Source organism: Clinocottus analis, unplaced genomic scaffold, assembly GCF_023055335.1.
Source record: "Clinocottus analis isolate CAN_PGR_092001 unplaced genomic scaffold, fCliAna1.0.p SCAF_10, whole genome shotgun sequence".
NCBI lineage: Eukaryota > Metazoa > Chordata > Actinopteri > Perciformes > Cottidae > Clinocottus > Clinocottus analis.
The window spans coordinates 9,963,939-9,981,861 of record NW_027175821.1 but is presented as its reverse complement, the minus strand read 5'-3'; the positions used below and the strand labels follow the sequence as shown (position 1 = coordinate 9,981,861).

Below are 17,923 nucleotides of genomic sequence, written 5' to 3'. Positions count from 1 at the left end.
ATCATGAATCCAAAGGCACGGACACAGTAATCCTTTCCAATGCAAAACCAGTGTACTGAAATCCAAAAAGAAAAAAATGTAAAGGTATCTTCAGCAGAGAAAGTCCTCGATAATTGTTACATTTTAAACCACCAGCAGCCAGACCTTCTTCTCTCTAAGCAGAGAAACACTGAAGGGAATGAACTGATAGTCAGTGGTGTATCAACAGCGGCGCTCAGAGCCCATTCAAGGTAAGTGAAGTGTACAATATTAGTCACACATTAAATGCTGCATTACAAAATTAACATGCAATATTGACGCAATACCATGTCGAGCGACATTTCAAATAATAACTTTATAAAACTTATTATGCACGTAACGTTATATTTTCAAGTATTGAAAACTGGCCCTTGCAGTATTATTTATATGAATATTAATAATATTATGGTGTGTATCACTTTAATTTTAATTAAATTGTTTTTTGTACTGGTGTTTTTGTTAAAATAATAATATTATTAATAAGGAAAATATTGCGAATTATTATCATTCATATTCGTGGTACGGTGATAATAGTTGCATATGTTTTTTTATTTCTAGTTAGAAGTGATGAGAGAAGTGAAAAGTTGTCAAGAAAGAAACTGCTTTCCGAAGCAGCTGTCTATCCTGTGGTCCTGAATATAGTTTGCTGTTAGGTTAAACTGTAACACGCTATTGTAATTCCAGTTAAGCTAAGACAAACAATATCTAAAGGAGTAAACACGTTGAGAAGAATTCCTCACCTCTAGAGGAGAGTCTGGTTCATCCAGGATGCTCCTCTCACTCTGTATCCGCTGCATCGTCCCTGTAGAACTGGGGTCCATTATCAGCACGTTCTGACTACCGGCTCCGCTGAACTTACAGTCACTCTTTCTGGAGTCAGTCGTCCTGCACACCTCGTAGTTGTACACGTGTTGGAGAGTCCCTGTGCCTGTCCCCAAAGTGTCTGAGTAACGTGGTGGATAATAGGGAATCACAGGGAGATTGGAGCTGTACATGACGCGAGACTGTCTCCACCTGTAGATCTTCACTGATATGATAACCACTAAACACGTGATGAAGAGGAAGGACACTACAGCCAAAGCCAGCACTAAGTAGAAAGTCAGGTTGTCATTGTACTCCTTGTCTTGTGTAAAGTCAGTGAACTCAGACAGCACTTCAGGGAAGCTGTCCGCCACCGCCACGTTAACAATGACTGTAGCTGAACGAGAGGGCTGCCCGTTGTCCTCCACGATAACAGTCAGTCTTTGTTTCACAGCATCTTTATCAGTGACTTGGCGGATAGTTCTTATTTCTCCATTCTGTAAGCCCACTTCAAACAGCGCCCTGTCTGTGGCTTTCTGCAGTTTATAGGAGAGCCAGGCATTCTGTCCAGAGTCCACATCCACAGCCACCACTTTAGTGACCAGATAGCCCACATCTGCTGAACGAGGCACCAGTTCAGCCACCAGAGAGCCACCAGTCTGGACTGGGTACAGCACCTGAGGAGGGTTGTCGTTCTGGTCCTTGACCACAATTCTAACTAGAGCCACTGAACTCAGAGGAGGAGATCCAGCATCACGAGCAGTTACGTTAAATTCAAACCACTTGATTTGCTCGTAATCAAACGGCCTCACTGAGTGAATGACACCACTTTCTGAATTCACTGACACTAACGAAGACACAGCTGCTCCGTTAATCTCTTTCTCCTCCAAGAAATAAGAAACCCGAGCGTTTTGGCCCCAGTCTGCATCACTAGCACTGAGCGTGAACACAGAAAACCCAGGAGAGTTATTCTCTGGTAAAGTCTGACTGTATTCTGATTGGTCAAATTTGGGAGGGTTGTCATTCACGTCAGACACTTTTACAGTCATGTGTTTCCTGCTGGTCAGAGGCGGGGAGCCTTGGTCAGAGACGGTTATGGTTATGTTATACTCAGGTACACTTTCTCTGTCCAAGACGTCATCTGTTACGATGGTATAATATCCTGTTAATGAAGACTCGATTTTAAAAGGGATGTCCGAGTTAATGGAGCACTTGACCACGCCATTACCATCAGAGTCTTCGTCATCAACGTTAATTACAGCTATAGTTGTACCTGGAGGAGAATCCTCGGATATCGAGTTAGAAAATGACATCATCTGTATTGTAGGGACGTTGTCATTCTCATCAAGTATCTGCATTATAACTTTGCATGTATCTGAATATCCTCCGTGATCACTAGCCTTAACGTTTAATTGATACGTTTTGGATTTTTCAAAATCTAGTTTACCTGCAACTTTAATCTCTCCAGTTTGAACATTTACTTCAAAAAGCTGCTTCGCTTCTCTGGCGACATGCGCTATAGAAAATGTTACATCACCATTGATTCCTGTATCTGCATCATTTGCCCTCACAGTGGTTACTACGGTCCCTTCTGGAGAGTTCTCCTTGACTTCTGCTTTATAAACAGGCTGACTACACACTGGCGCATTATCGTTCGCATCGAGCACAGTGATATGAATACGTACTGTCCCTGATCTGTGTGGTTCTCCTCCATCTGAAGCAATCAGCACGAGTGTGTGGGTCTCCTCTTTCTCTCGGTCTAACGGGTTTTGTAAAACCATTCCAATAAATGTCCCTCCATCAGACTGGCTCTGCACTTCCAATTTAAAATAGTCTACGGGTTTGAGTATGTATTTTTGAATATCGTTAATTCCAACATCACGATCGTATGCACTCTCTAGTGAGAAACGAGTCCCCGCTGCAGCATTTTCAACGATATTCAAACTGATTTCATCCTTAGGGAATGACGGGCTGTTGTCGTTTATGTCTATTACCTCCACGGTTACCCGGTAAAGCTGGATCGGATTTTCTAAAATGACCTCGAAACTGAAGCTACAGGGCGTCGTCTTTCCACACAGATCTTCTCGGTCAATTCGCTCTTTAATCACAAGGGTGCCTTTGTCTCGGTTTAAATCAACGTACTGTCGGCTTCCTTTCGTAATGATACGAGCTTTACCTGATATGAGCCTCGCCACATCCAAACCTAAATCTCTAGCGATGTTTCCGACAAAAGATCCCTCTGCCTGCTCCTCTGGTACGGAATAGCGAGCCTGTCCAGCCACTGAGCTCAGCTTAAAAAGACAAAGAATGACAAACAGTGCTCGTCCTCGGCCTCTGAGATCGCTTATCCACATACGAGCCATCATGAATCCAAAGGCACGGACACAGTAATCCTTTCCAATGCAAAACCAGTGTACTTAAATCCAAAAAGAAGAAAAAAAAAGATAAAGGTATCTTCAGCAGAGAAAGTCCTCGATAAATGTTACATTTCAAATAACCAGCAACCAGACCTTCTTCTCTCTAAGCAGAGAAACACTGAAGGGAATGAAAGGGGTGGACCGGTGCGCTGCTCTGACTGATAGTCAGTGGTGTATCAACAGCGGCGCTCAGAGCCCATTCAAGGTAAGTGAAGTGTACAATATTAGTCACACATTAAATGTTGTATTACAAAATTAATAATAAATATATACGTAATACCATATCCAGGGACATTTCAAATAATAACTTTATAAAACTAGTTATGCACGTAACGTTATATTTGGAAGTATTGAAGAACTGTCCCTTGTAATATTATTGATATAATGTGAATACTATTATGTTGTGTATTACTTTCGTTAAATATGGTGTTTGTACTATTGATTTTGTTAAAACCATAATAATATTATTAAGGAAATATTGCTGAATAATATCATTATTATTAGTGGTATTGTGATAATAGTTGCATTTCTCATTTGTATTTCTAGTTAGAAGTGATGAGAGAAGGGAAACATTTTCAAGATAGAAACTGCTTTCAGAAGGAGCTGTCCACCCTGTGGTCCTGAATATAACTTTGTTAGGTGAAACTGTAACAAGCTATTGCAATTCCAGTTAGGTTCAGAGAAACACTATCTAAAGGAATAAACACGTCGAGTATTGTTCCTCACCTCTAGAGGAGAGTCTGGTTCATCCAGGATGCTCCTCTCACTCTGTATCCGCTGCATCGTCCCTGTAGAACTGGGGTCCATTATCAGCACGTTCTGACTACCGGCTCCGCTGAACTTACAGTCACTCTTTCTGGAGTCAGTCGTCCTGCACACCTCGTAGTTGTACACGTGTTGGAGAGTCCCTGTGCCTGTCCCCAAAGTGTCTGAGTAACGTGGTGGATAATACGGAATCACAGGGAGATTGGAGCTATACATGACGCGAGACTGTCTCCACCTGTAGATCTTCACTGATATAATAACCACTAAACACGTGATGAAGAGGAAGGACACTACAGCCAAAGCCAGCACTAAGAAAAAAGTCAGGTTGTCATTGTACTCCTTGTCTTGTGTAAAGTCAGTGAACTCAGACAGCACTTCAGGGAAGCTGTCCGCCACCGCCACGTTAACAATGACTGTAGCTGAACGAGAGGGCTGCCCGTTGTCCTCCACGATAACAGTCAGTCTTTGTTTCACAGCATCTTTATCAGTGACTTGGCGGATAGTTCTTATTTCTCCATTCTGTAAGCCCACTTCAAACAGCGCCCTGTCTGTGGCTTTCTGCAGTTTATAGGAGAGCCAGGCATTCTGTCCAGAGTCCACATCCACAGCCACCACTTTAGTGACCAGATAGCCCACATCTGCTGAACGAGGCACCAGTTCAGCCACCAGAGAGCCACCAGTCTGGACTGGGTACAGCACCTGAGGAGGGTTGTCGTTCTGGTCCTGGATCAGTACTTTCACAGTCACGTTGCTACTGAGTGGAGGGGAACCTCCATCTTGCGCTTTGACTACGAGCTGAAGCTGTTTTATTTGTTCATAATCAAAAGAACGAACTGCACTAAGAACCCCTGTTTCAGAGTTTAAAGACACATAAGTAGAGATTGGACTACCGCTGACTTGTGTGTCCTCTAAAAGATACGATATTCTTGCGTTTTGATTCCAATCAGAGTCTCGCGCGCTGACAGCAAATATGGAAAATCCAGGGGAATTATTCTCTGTGATGTAAGCAGAATAGCTGATTTGATTGAATATAGGTGCATTGTCGTTTACGTCAGAGATTTTAAGATGCAACTGTGTTGAGCTAGAAAGTGAGGGAGAACCCAAATCAGTGGCTGTTATTGTTATGTTATATTCTGAGACGGATTCTCTATCAAAATGTTGATCTGTGATTAAATTGTAATAATTTGTTAAAGATGATTCGATCTTAAAGGGAAGTTTACCATTTATTGAACATTTTATTTCTCCATTATTCTCAGAATCTGCATCTTTTATATTCAAAACAGCCACAGTTGTACCAGGAGGTGCATCCTCAGATAGAGGGCTAGAAAATGACATAATGTTTATAATTGGGGCATTGTCGTTGACGTCAAACACATCTAATGTTATTTTACTCGACCCTGTTAGGCCACCCTGATCTTTTGCCTCGACCCTGACCTCAAATTTTCTGTCTTTTTCATAATCTATCTGACCAGAAACAGAAACTGTGCCTGTGTGATCATCAATACTAAATACATCCACAGCATTTCCTTTCGTCTTGGACAAGCTGTACGTAATGACTCCATATAAACCACTGTCAGCGTCCGTGGCATTTACAGTTATAATACGAGTGCCTTTCGCTGTGTTTTCCATCACAGATGCTTTATACACAGATTGGTTAAAGACGGGAGCATTGTCGTTGGCATCCAACACAGTGACGTCTATATTTACTGTCCCCGATCTCTGTGGTGTTCCTCCGTCAACTGCGATCAGTTTTAAAGACAGATGGGGATGTCGCTCTCTGTCTAAAGGTTTCTGGAGCACAATTTCAACATATTTACTTCCATCTGGATTTGCATGCTGCTTCAATATAAAATTTTCGTTTGGCGACAAAATATAATCTTTCAACGAATTTTGCCCGACATCTAGATCCTCTGCTGTCTGCAGTTGAAACTGGACTCCAACTGCAGCTGATTCACTGATGTCAATGTTGATAGGCGTATCTTTATTTGGGAAGACGGGCGCGTGATCATTTATATCTAAAACCTCAACAGTTATTCTGTGCAGTTCGATAGGGTTTTCTAAAATCACCTCAAAGCTGAAGCTACATGGAGTCACGTCGCCACAAAGCTGCTCTCGGTCTATTCTCTCATTCACGACCAGAATCCCTTTGTCTGTCTTCAGCTCGGTGTAGTGGATGTTTCCTCCGGTCACGATACGGGCCCGCCCCGAACGGAGCCTCTTCAGATCTAAACCAAGATCTTGCGCAACATTCCCGATGACAGAGCCTTTCTTCATCTCCTCTGGTATAGAATAACGGATCTGGCCACCTACCATGTTAAGCGCATAAAACAGCAACACGAGCAGTCCTATCTGACGTCGTACTCCATAAAACAATCGCCATCTTGCGTATGTGAAAGATCCCCTGGTTGCCATCATGGCAACACAAAATAAAAACGAAAACTCTGTATCCGATTGATATGATGACGAAGCTGCTTCTGATATATCCGTGAAAACTTAACGCTTCTTCAAACTTCACATATGTGACACCATGTTCTCTCGTACTAAACTCCGACTAAACACAGAGAGCCTTCCTCACTGTTAGTCAGTTAGAGGATGGACTGAATAACGTCACAGCATAACAAGAGATTTGACTGACCAACAGCGTCCCTTAGAGTCTAAAAGTTGAATATCAAACAAGATCCCTACAGCTGAGCTCTGAAACACACGGATTGAACAAGTATTTACTGTGGAAATATATCTGTACATGTTTTAAAATATGTATTTTTAATGAAAACAAATGTAGCTGAATATATTGTTTCATGTTCGATTCGCTATAAAATAAAAACAGAAAGCACTTTTCAAAACGTATGAGGAAATTAAAACTCATTTTGAAATAAGTTGACTATACAGCGCACAGTCCAACAGAAGAAAAGCGGGGATATAAAAAGAATACAACAATCTTTACAGGAAACACGTAACACCAAACTAATGAGTGCCTACAATAATTGCACAGTTTGTAGTTTTATCAAAACTGATACGGGAAGAAAGTACTCTCTAAAATACACTGAAGCCAAACAATCCTACATTAGGGAATGTTTAACGGCAATATCAACGGTCAGAAGAAATAATGCAGAAAGAGGTCTCGTCACGTTAATATGGTGAAACAAAAGAAAACTAAATATGTCTATAAATTAACCGAGACTGTATTATTCAACTTGACCTGCTGCCTTTAACAGCACCATTGCTGCCTTTGATAACAGCACCATTCCTTGACAAAAATAAATATTGTGTATAGAACTTTGGCAGATAACTTTGAGCAGAAACGTGACATGTGAACATTATTAATGGAATATACCTTTGGCTAAAACGAATCAAGATATATCACATAGTAAAAAAACAACGTTTGTATGCGGCATTCATAGAGAAGTTAATGCTATCAAATAGTTTATTCATGGAAACTGACAAAAAGCAGCGTTACGATAAACAACATGCTGTCCATGGTGCTGAAAGTGACTGCTTGGCGTACAACGATCTTTTGAATCGAAAAAAAATACACAAAGAGGACAAAGGGCCAAACCAACGAAGCTCAATATTTAACTCACCTCTAGAGGAGAGTCTGGTTCATCCAGGATGCTCCTCTCACTCTGTATCCGCTGCATCGTCCCTGTAGAACTGGGGTCCATTATCAGCACGTTCTGACTACCGGCTCCGCTGAACTTACAGTCACTCTTTCTGGAGTCAGTCGTCCTGCACACCTCGTAGTTGTACACGTGTTGGAGAGTCCCTGTGCCTGTCCCCAAAGTGTCTGAGTAACGTGGTGGATAATACGGAATCACAGGGAGATTGGAGCTATACATGACGCGAGACTGTCTCCACCTGTAGATCTTCACTGATATAATAACCACTAAACACGTGATGAAGAGGAAGGACACTACAGCCAAAGCCAGCACTAAGTAGAAAGTCAGGTTGTCATTGTACTCCTTGTCTTGTGTAAAGTCAGTGAACTCAGACAGCACTTCAGGGAAGCTGTCCGCCACCGCCACGTTAACAATGACTGTAGCTGAACGAGAGGGCTGCCCGTTGTCCTCCACGATAACAGTCAGTCTCTGTTTCACAGCATCTTTATCAGTGACTTGGCGGACAGTTCTTATTTCTCCATTCTGTAAGCCCACTTCAAACAGCGCCCTGTCTGTGGCTTTCTGCAGCTTATAGGAGAGCCAGGCATTCTGTCCAGAGTCCACATCCACAGCCACCACTTTAGTGACCAGATAGCCCACATCTGCTGAACGAGGCACCAGTTCAGCCACCAGAGAGCCACCAGTCTGGACTGGGTACAGCACCTGAGGAGGGTTGTCGTTCTGGTCCTGGATCAGTACTTTCACAGTCACGTTGCTACTGAGTGGAGGGGAGCCTCCATCCTGCGCTTTGACTACGAGCTGAAGCTGTTTTATTTGTTCATAATCAAAAGAACGAACTGCACTAAGAACCCCTGTTTCAGAGTTTAAAGACACATAAGTAGAGATTGGACTACCGCTGACTTGTGTGTCCTCTAAAAGATACGATATTCTTGCGTTTTGATTCCAATCAGAGTCTCGCGCGCTGACAGCAAATATGGAAAATCCAGGGGAATTATTCTCTGTGATGTAAGCAGAATAGCTATTTTTATTGAATACAGGTGCATTGTCGTTTACGTCGGACATTTTAAGATACAACTTTGTTGAGCTAGAAAGTGAGGGAGAACCCAAATCAGTGGCTGTTATTGTTATGTTATATTCTGAGACGGATTCTCTATCAAAATGTTGATCTGTGATTAAATTGTAATAGTTTGTTAAAGATGATTCGATCTTAAAGGGAAGTTTACCATTTATTGAACATTTTATTTCTCCATTTTTATCAGAATCTGCATCTTTTATATTCAATATAGCAACAGTTGTACCAGGAGGTGCATCTTCAGATAAAGGGCTAGAAAATGACATAATGTTTATAATTGGGGCATTGTCGTTGACGTCAAACACATCTAATGTTATTTTACTCGACCCGGTTAGGCCACCCTGATCCCTTGCCTCGACTCTGATCTCGTATTTTCTGTCTTTTTCATAATCTATCTGACCAGAAACAGAAACTACTCCTGTGTTTTCATCAATATGAAATACATTCCCTGCATTTCCTTTCGTCTTGGACAAGCTGTACGTAATGACTCCATATAAACCACTGTCAGCGTCCGTGGCATTTACAGTAATGATACGAGTGCCTTTCGTTGTGTTTTCCATCACAGATGCTTTATAAACAGATTGATTAAACACGGGAGCATTGTCGTTGGCATCCAACACAGTGACGTCTATATTTACTGTCCCCGATCTCTGTGGTGTTCCTCCGTCAACTGCAATCAGTTTTAAAGACAGATGGGGATGTCTCTCTCTGTCTAAAGGCTTCTGGAGCACCATTTCAACATATTTACTTCCATCTGGATTTGCATGTTGCTTCAATATAAAATTTTCGTTTGGCGACAAAATATAATCTTGCAACGCATTTTGCCCGACATCTAGATCCTCTGCGCTCTGCAGTGGAAACTGGACTCCAACTACAGCTGATTCACTGATTTCAAGGCTGATAGGTATATCTTTGTTTGGAAAGACGGGCGCGTGATCATTTATATCTAAAACTTCAACAGTTATTCTGTGCAGCTCCATCGGGTTTTCTAAAATCACCTCAAAGCTGAAGCTACATGGAGTCACGTCGCCACAAAGCTGCTCTCGGTCTATTCTCTCATTCACGACCAGAATCCCTTTGTCTGTCTTCAGCTCGGTGTAGTGGATGTTTCCTCCGGTCACGATACGGGCCCGCCCCGAACGGAGCCTCTTCAGATCTAAACCAAGATCTTGCGCAACATTCCCGATGACAGAGCCTTTCTTCATCTCCTCTGGTATAGAATAACGGATCTGGCCACCTACCATGTTAACCGCATGAAAGAGCAACACGAGCAGTCCTATCTGACGTCGTAATCCATAAAACAATCGCCATCTTGCGTATGTGAAAGATCCTCCAGTTGCCATCGTGGTAATACAAAATAAAAACAAAATCTGTATCCGATTGATATGATGACGAAGCTGCTTCTGATATATCCGTGACAACTAAACGCTTCTTCAACCTTCACATATGTGACACCATGTTCTCTCGTACTAAACCCCGACTAAACACAGAGAGCCTTCCTCACTGTTAGCCAGTTAGAGGATGGACTGAATAACATCACAGCATAACATAAGATTTGACTGACCAACAGCGTCCCTTAGAGTCTAAAAGTTGAACATCAAACAAAATCCATACAGCTGAGCTCTGAAACACACGGACTGAACGAATATATAATGTGGAAAGAACTATGTTATTTAAAATATATATATATTTGTAAATTAAAACACATTTAGCTCAATACATTGTTTTATGTTAAATTCGGTATAAAATAAAAGCAGAAAGCACTTTTCAAAACGTCTGAGTAAATGAAAACTCATTCTGAAATAGTTTGAATACAGCGCACAGTCCAACAGAAGAAAACGGGGAATATAGAAAGAATACCACTATATGTACAAAAAACACGAAAACCCAAACTAATGAGTCCCTACAATAATTCAACGGTTTGTAGTTTTATCAAAACTGATACAGGAAGAAAGTACTCTCTAAAATACACTGATGCCAATTCATCCTATAGGGAATGTTTAACGGTAATATCAACGGGCAGAAGAAATAATGCAGAAAGATGTCTCGTCACTTTAATATTGTGAAACAAAAGAAAACTAAATATGTCAATAAATTAAATGAGTCTGTATTATTCAACTTTTCCTGCTGCCTTCATGTAAGTTATTAACCATGATAACAGCACCATTCCTTGACAAGAATAAATATTGTGTATAGAACTTTGGCAGATGACTTTGAGCAGACACGTGACATGTGAACATTATTAATGGAATATGCCTTTAGCTAAAACGAATCAAGATATATAACATAGTAAAAAAAACAACGTTTGTATGCGGCATTCATAGAGAAGTTAATGCTATCAAATAGTTTATTCATGGAAACTGACAAAAAGCAGCGTTACGCTAAACAACATGCTGTCCATGGTGCTGAAAGTGACTGCTTGGCGTACAACGATCTTTTGAATCGGAAAAAAATACACAAAGAGGACAAAGGGCCAAACCAACGAAGCTCAATATTTAACTCACCTCAAGAGGAGAGTCTGGTTCATCCAGGATGCTCCTCTCACTCTGTATCCGCTGCATCGTCCCTGTAGAACTGGGGTCCATTATCAGCACGTTCTGACTACCGGCTCCGCTGAACTTACAGTCACTCTTTCTGGAGTCAGTCGTCCTGCACACCTCGTAGTTGTACACGTGTTGGAGAGTCCCTGTGCCAGTCCCCAAAGTGTCTGAGTAACGTGGTGGATAATACGGAATCACAGGGAGATTGGAGCTATACATGACGCGAGACTGTCTCCACCTGTAGATCTTCACTGATATGATAACCACTAAACACGTGATGAAGAGGAAGGACACTACAGCCAAAGCCAGCACTAAGTAGAAAGTCAGGTTGTCATTGTACTCCTTGTCTTGTGTAAAGTCAGTGAACTCAGACAGCACTTCAGGGAAGCTGTCCGCCACCGCCACGTTAACAATGACTGTAGCTGAACGAGAGGGCTGCCCGTTGTCCTCCACGATAACAGTCAGTCTTTGTTTCACAGCATCTTTATCAGTGACTTGGCGGATAGTTCTTATTTCTCCATTCTGTAAGCCCACTTCAAACAGCGCCCTGTCTGTGGCTTTCTGCAGTTTATAGGAGAGCCAGGCATTCTGTCCAGAGTCCACATCCACAGCCACCACTTTAGTGACCAGATAGCCCACATCTGCTGAACGAGGCACCAGTTCAGCCACCAGAGAGCCACCAGTCTGGACTGGGTACAGCACCTGAGGAGGGTTGTCGTTCTGGTCCTGGATCAGTACTTTCACAGTCACGTTGCTACTGAGTGGAGGGGAGCCTCCATCCTGCGCTTTGACTACGAGCTGAAGCTGTTTTATTTGTTCATAATCAAAAGAACGAACTGCACTAAGAACCCCCGTTTCAGAGTTTAAAGACACATAAGTAGAGATTGGACTACCGCTGACTTGTGTGTCCTCTAAAAGATACGATATTCTTGCGTTTTGATTCCAATCAGAGTCTCGCGCGCTGACAGCAAATATGGAAAATCCAGGGGAATTATTCTCTGTGATGTAAGCAGAATAGCTATTTTTATTGAATGTAGGTGCATGGTCGTTTACGTCGGAGATTTTAAGATGCAACTTTGTTGAGCTAGAAAGTGGGGGAGACCCCAAATCAGTGGCTGTTATTGTTATGTTATATTCTGAGACGGATTCTCGATCAAAATGTTGATCTGTGATTAAATTATAGTAGTGTGTTAGGGATGATTCGATCTTGAATGGAAGTTTACCATCAATTGAACATTTTATTTGTCCATTACTACTTGAATCTGCATCTTTTATATTCAATATAGCAACAGTTGTACCAGGAGGTGCATCTTCAGATACAGGGCTAGAAAATGACATAATGTTTATAATTGGGGCATTGTCGTTGGCATCGAAAACATCTAATGCTATTTTACTCGTCCCTGTTAGGCCACCCTGATCCTTTGCCTCGACTCTGACCTCGTATTCTTTGTCTTTTTCATAATCTATCTTACCAGAAACGGAAATTGTGCCTGTGTTTTCATCAATACTAAATACATTCCCTGCATTTCCTTTCGTCTTGGACAAGCTGTACGTAATGACTCCATATAAACCATTGTCAGCGTCCGTGGCATTTACAGTTATAATACGAGTGCCTTTCGCTGTGTTTTCCATCACAGATGCTTTATACACAGATTGGTTAAAGACGGGAGCATTGTCGTTGATGTCTAACACAGTGACGTCTATATTTACTGTCCCCGATCTCTGTGGTGTTCCTCCGTCAACTGCGATCAGTTTTAAAGACAGATGGGGATGTCTCTCTCTGTCTAAAGGCTTCTGGAGCACAATTTCAACATATTTACTTCCATCTCGATTTGCATGTTGTTTCAATATGAAATTTTCATTTGGCAACAAAATATAATCTTGCAACGCATTTTGCCCGACATCTAGATCCTCTGCACTCTGCAGTGGAAACTGGACTCCAACTACAGCTGATTCACTGATTTCAAGGCTGATAGGCGTATCTTTATTTGGGAAGACGGGCGCGTGATCATTTATATCCAAAACCTCAACATTTATTCTATGCAGTTCCATCGGGTTTTCTAAAATCACCTCAAAGCTGAAGCTACATGGAGTCACGTCGCCACAAAGCTGCTCTCGGTCTATTCTCTCATTCACGACCAGAATCCCTTTGTCTGTCTTCAGCTCGGTGTAGTGGATGTTTCCTCCGGTCACGATACGGGCCCGCCCCGAACGGAGCCTCTTCAGATCTAAACCAAGATCTTGCGCAACATTCCCGATGACAGAGCCTTTCTTCATCTCCTCTGGTATAGAATAACGGATCTGGCCACCTACCATGTTAAGCGCATGAAACAGCAACACGAGCAGTCCTATCTGACGTCGTAATCCATACATCAATCGCCATCTTGCGTATGTGAAAGATCCCCCAGTTGCCATCGTGGTAATACAAAATAAAAACGAAAACTCTGTATCCGATTGATATGATGACGAAGCTGCTTCTGATATATCCGTGACAACTAAACGCTTCTTCAAACTTCACATATGTGACACCATGTTCTCTCGTACTAAACCCCGACTAAACACAGAGAGCCTTCCTCACTGTTAGTCAGTTAGAGGATGGACTGAATAACGTCACAGCATAACAAGAGATTTGACTGACCAACAGCGTCCCTTAGAGTCTAAAAGTTGAACATCAAATAATGTCCCTGCAGCTGAGCGTAGAAACACACGGAATGAACAAATGTACACTGTACATATAACTCTGGAATGTCTTTAAATATATTTGTGAATTCAAACAAATGTAGGTCAACATAATGTACGATGTTAGCTGATGGTCAAAATGAAAGAAAAAAAACAAAGCACTTTTCCAAGTTTTTGAGTAAAAGAAAGCTCATTCGGAAATATGTTTTCTCCATCGTACTCAGTCCAACAGAAGAAAAACAAGGAAAGTAGAGTAAATAAAAGTATCTTTACAGGAAACCCCTAAAACCATATTAATGAGTCCCAACAATGATTCAACGTTTTATCAAGAATGATACGGAAGTTAAGTACTCTCCTCTAAAATATGGTGATGCTCAACAATCCTAATAATATGGGTGTAACGGCAATATCAACGGTCAGAAGAAAACAAGGCAGAAATATAGCTGTTCACAATAATATCGTGAAACAAAAGAAAACAATTATAAATAGTTTTAAAGGACTGATACTGTATGTTTCAACTTTTACGACTGTCTTAATGCCTGACGTTAACCAGAATAAAGAGCACCCTTCCTTGTCAAAAAGAAATATGTTACATAGAACACAACCAGCACTTTGGCAGTGAACTTTGAGCAGACACATGACGTGTGAATAGTTAAAGGAGTATGACTTCGCATTAAACGCATTGAGTTATATACTATAGTAACAAAACAAAGGTTTATTGGTCTTCATACACAAGCCAATGCTTTCTAAAGGTGTATTCATAAAAACCTTGACAAAAAGCAGCATGATGAGAGGCTGACCAAGATGCTGTCCATGGTGCTTAAAGTGACTGCATGGAGAGTAATGATTTTCTGAATGAAAAAAAAAATACAACAAGCGGACGAGGAGCAAACCAAACAAGCTGAATGTTCAACTCACCTCTAGAGGAGAGTCTGGTTCATCCAGGATGCTCCTCTCACTCTGTATCCGCTGCATCGTCCCTGTAGAACTGGGGTCCATTATCAGCACGTTCTGACTACCGGCTCCGCTGAACTTACAGTCACTCTTTCTGGAGTCAGTCGTCCTGCACACCTCGTAGTTGTACACGTGTTGGAGAGTCCCTGTGCCTGTCCCCAAAGTGTCTGAGTAACGTGGTGGATAATACGGAATCACAGGGAGATTGGAGTGATACTTGACGCGAGACTGTCTCCACCTGTAGATCTTCACTGATATGATAACCACTAAACACGTGATGAAGAGGAAGGACACTACAGCCAAAGCCAGCACTAAGTAGAAAGTCAGGTTGTCATTGTACTCCTTGTCTTGTGTAAAGTCAGTGAACTCAGACAGCACTTCAGGGAAGCTGTCCGCCACCGCCACGTTAACAATGACTGTAGCTGAACGAGAGGGCTGCCCGTTGTCCTCCACGATAACAGTCAGTCTTTGTTTCACAGCATCTTTATCAGTGACTTGGCGGATAGTTCTTATTTCTCCATTCTGTAAGCCCACTTCAAACAGCGCCCTGTCTGTGGCTTTCTGCAGTTTATAGGAGAGCCAGGCATTCTGTCCAGAGTCCACATCCACAGCCACCACTTTAGTGACCAGATAGCCCACATCTGCTGAACGAGGCACCAGTTCAGCCACCAGAGAGCCACCAGTCTGGACTGGGTACAGCACCTGAGGAGGGTTGTCGTTCTGGTCCTGGATCAGTACTTTCACAGTCACGTTGCTACTGAGTGGAGGGGAGCCTCCATCCTGCGCTTTGACGGTAAATACAAGCTGTTTGATCTGCTCATAATCAAATGAGCGAACTGCGTGTACCACTCCGCTTTCTGCATTTATAGAAATATACGCAGAAACTGGAGATCCGCCTATCTCACACGATTCTAAAATATAGGAAACACGGGCGTTCTGGTTTTCATCCGGATCTTTAGCATTAACTTTTAGAATAGATACACCTGGAGTGTTATTCTCTGCGATTAATGCACTGTAGGAGGCTCGTGTAAACACTGGGGCATTATCATTGACATCCGAGACTTTAAGATAGAAGGTTCTTTTAGTTAAGAGGGGGGGCGATCCTGCGTCTGACGCAATAACAGTGATGTTACATTCCGACAAATTTTCACGATCTAATGCAGCATCAGTCATTAATACATAATAATTTCTAACATTTGATTTAATTGAAAAAGGAACATTGCCTTCGATTGCGCAACTCACGTGTCCATTTCCACCAGAATCAAGATCTTTAACATTGATAATGCCAATAGTTGTACCAGCAGGGGAGTCTTCTGTCACAGGACTAGTGAATGACATAACGTTAATGACCGGAGCATTATCATTTACATCGATTACCTCAATATCAACTTTGCTAGAATCTGTGAGTCCGCCTTGATCTTTGGCTTCAACCCTGAACTCAATTTTTCTGTCTTTTTCAAAATCTATTTCCTTTGCCAGATATATTATTCCAGTAGCTTCATCTATATCGAAGAAGTCAGCAGTCCCTGCTTTTGATTTTGAAAATGAATATGCTATCTTTCCGTTTAAACCGCTATCAATGTCGCTTGCATTTACAGTAACAATACGAGTCCCTTTTGGTGCATTTTCAACCACCATGCCCTTATAGAGTGACTGGTTGAAGACAGGAGCATTATCATTGCTATCTAGAATGTGGACATCTATATTTACTGTACCCGATCTCTGTGGATTTCCGCCGTCCACAGCCAACAGTTTTAGAGACAGGCGTGGCTGTTCTTCTCTGTCTAAGGGTTTCTGAAGCACCATTTCAGCATATTTACTCCCGTCCGGATTGACGTGTTGTTTTAAAACAAAATTGTCGTTTGGAGTTAAAATGTAGTCCTGCAGACCGTTTTCCCCAACATCAGCGTCGTCCGCAATCTCTAAAGCAAAACGAGAACCAAGCACAGCGGATTCGCTTATTTCGAATTTCAGATTACTGTTTTGGAAAGTGGGAGCGTTGTCGTTTGTGTCCAACACTTCTATGGTCACAGGGTGCAACTCCATTGGTTTTTCCAACAAAATCTCAAAGGTAAAGCTACACGGTGTTACCTCTCCACAAAGCTGCTCTCGGTCTATTCTCTCGTGCACGACCAAAGTCCCTTTGTCTGTCTTCAGCTCGGCGTACTGGATGTTTTCTCCCGTAACGATGCGGGCCCGGCCAGTACGGAGCCTTTTCAGATCCAAACCGAGGTCTTGTGCAATATTACCAACAAGGGACCCTTTCTTCATCTCCTCTGGGATTGAATACCGGATCTGTGCGTCCATTTGATGCACAAAAATACATTGAAAAATAAACAGATGCACTGCTCCTCGCAATTGTCCAAACAATCGCCATGTTCGTCCTCCATCACGAGGATGTTCTTTAAATGCCATGTGATAGCCGAATCTTAAAGCAAACTGAACAATGAATTAAATAGTTCAACTCTACGGACGTAACGCATGAATTCCAAGTAAATTCAGATTCCGTTAGAAGTGTCCACTGTGTCTCCGATCAGCCTCAGCTCGTATGAAACGGATATTATATCCTCTTGTATAATGCAGTGACGCGGTAACAGAGGAGGTGGAAGCACTGGCTCACACGGCACGGTTGAATTGATTTACCAGGCAATAGCGTCACTTAGAGGCTAAAACTCGAAACGTGTGTGTGTGTGTGTGTGTGTGTGTGTGTGTGTGTGTGTGTGTGTGTGTGTGTGTGTGTGTGTATATATATATATATATATATATATATATATATATATATATATATATATATATATATATATATATATATATATATATATACATATATATATATATATATATATATATATATATATATATATATATATATATATATATATACATATATATATATATATATACATCTAGAGAACAAAAGCATGTGAGGAACTCCAAAAAGAGGCAATATATATATATATATATATATATATATATATATATATATATATATATATATATATATATATATATATATATATATATATATACACACACACACACACACACACACACACACAC

At 41.6% G+C, this 17,923-nt stretch overlaps 4 protein-coding genes across 15 annotated transcripts in view; all 4 read right to left on the bottom strand.

The window, feature by feature from the left end:
* Positions 1-17,923, bottom strand: part of LOC137791955 (protocadherin gamma-C5-like) — a 220,533-nt gene that overhangs the window by 133,139 nt on the left and 69,471 nt on the right. The window lies entirely within an intron of this gene.
* Positions 2-3,182, bottom strand: LOC137793657 (protocadherin gamma-A7-like). The gene is made up of 3 exons (XM_068589944.1): positions 2,814-3,182; positions 759-1,520; positions 2-55 (listed from the first exon to the last, which is right to left on the bottom strand). The coding sequence occupies exons 1-3, from the start codon at positions 3,180-3,182 to the stop codon at positions 2-4; spliced, it is 1,185 nt and encodes a 394-aa protein (XP_068446045.1).
* LOC137793653 (protocadherin gamma-A10-like) lies at positions 3,924-6,640 on the bottom strand. The gene has a single exon (XM_068589931.1). The coding sequence runs from the start codon at positions 6,414-6,416 to the stop codon at positions 3,924-3,926; it is 2,493 nt and encodes an 830-aa protein (XP_068446032.1). The 5' UTR covers positions 6,417-6,640.
* Positions 14,819-17,367, bottom strand: LOC137793645 (protocadherin gamma-A4-like). Its single transcript, XM_068589920.1, has 2 exons — positions 16,881-17,367; positions 14,819-15,617 (listed from the first exon to the last, which is right to left on the bottom strand). Exons 1-2 carry the CDS (start codon positions 17,276-17,278, stop codon positions 14,819-14,821), a joined length of 1,197 nt encoding a protein of 398 aa, XP_068446021.1. The 5' UTR covers positions 17,279-17,367.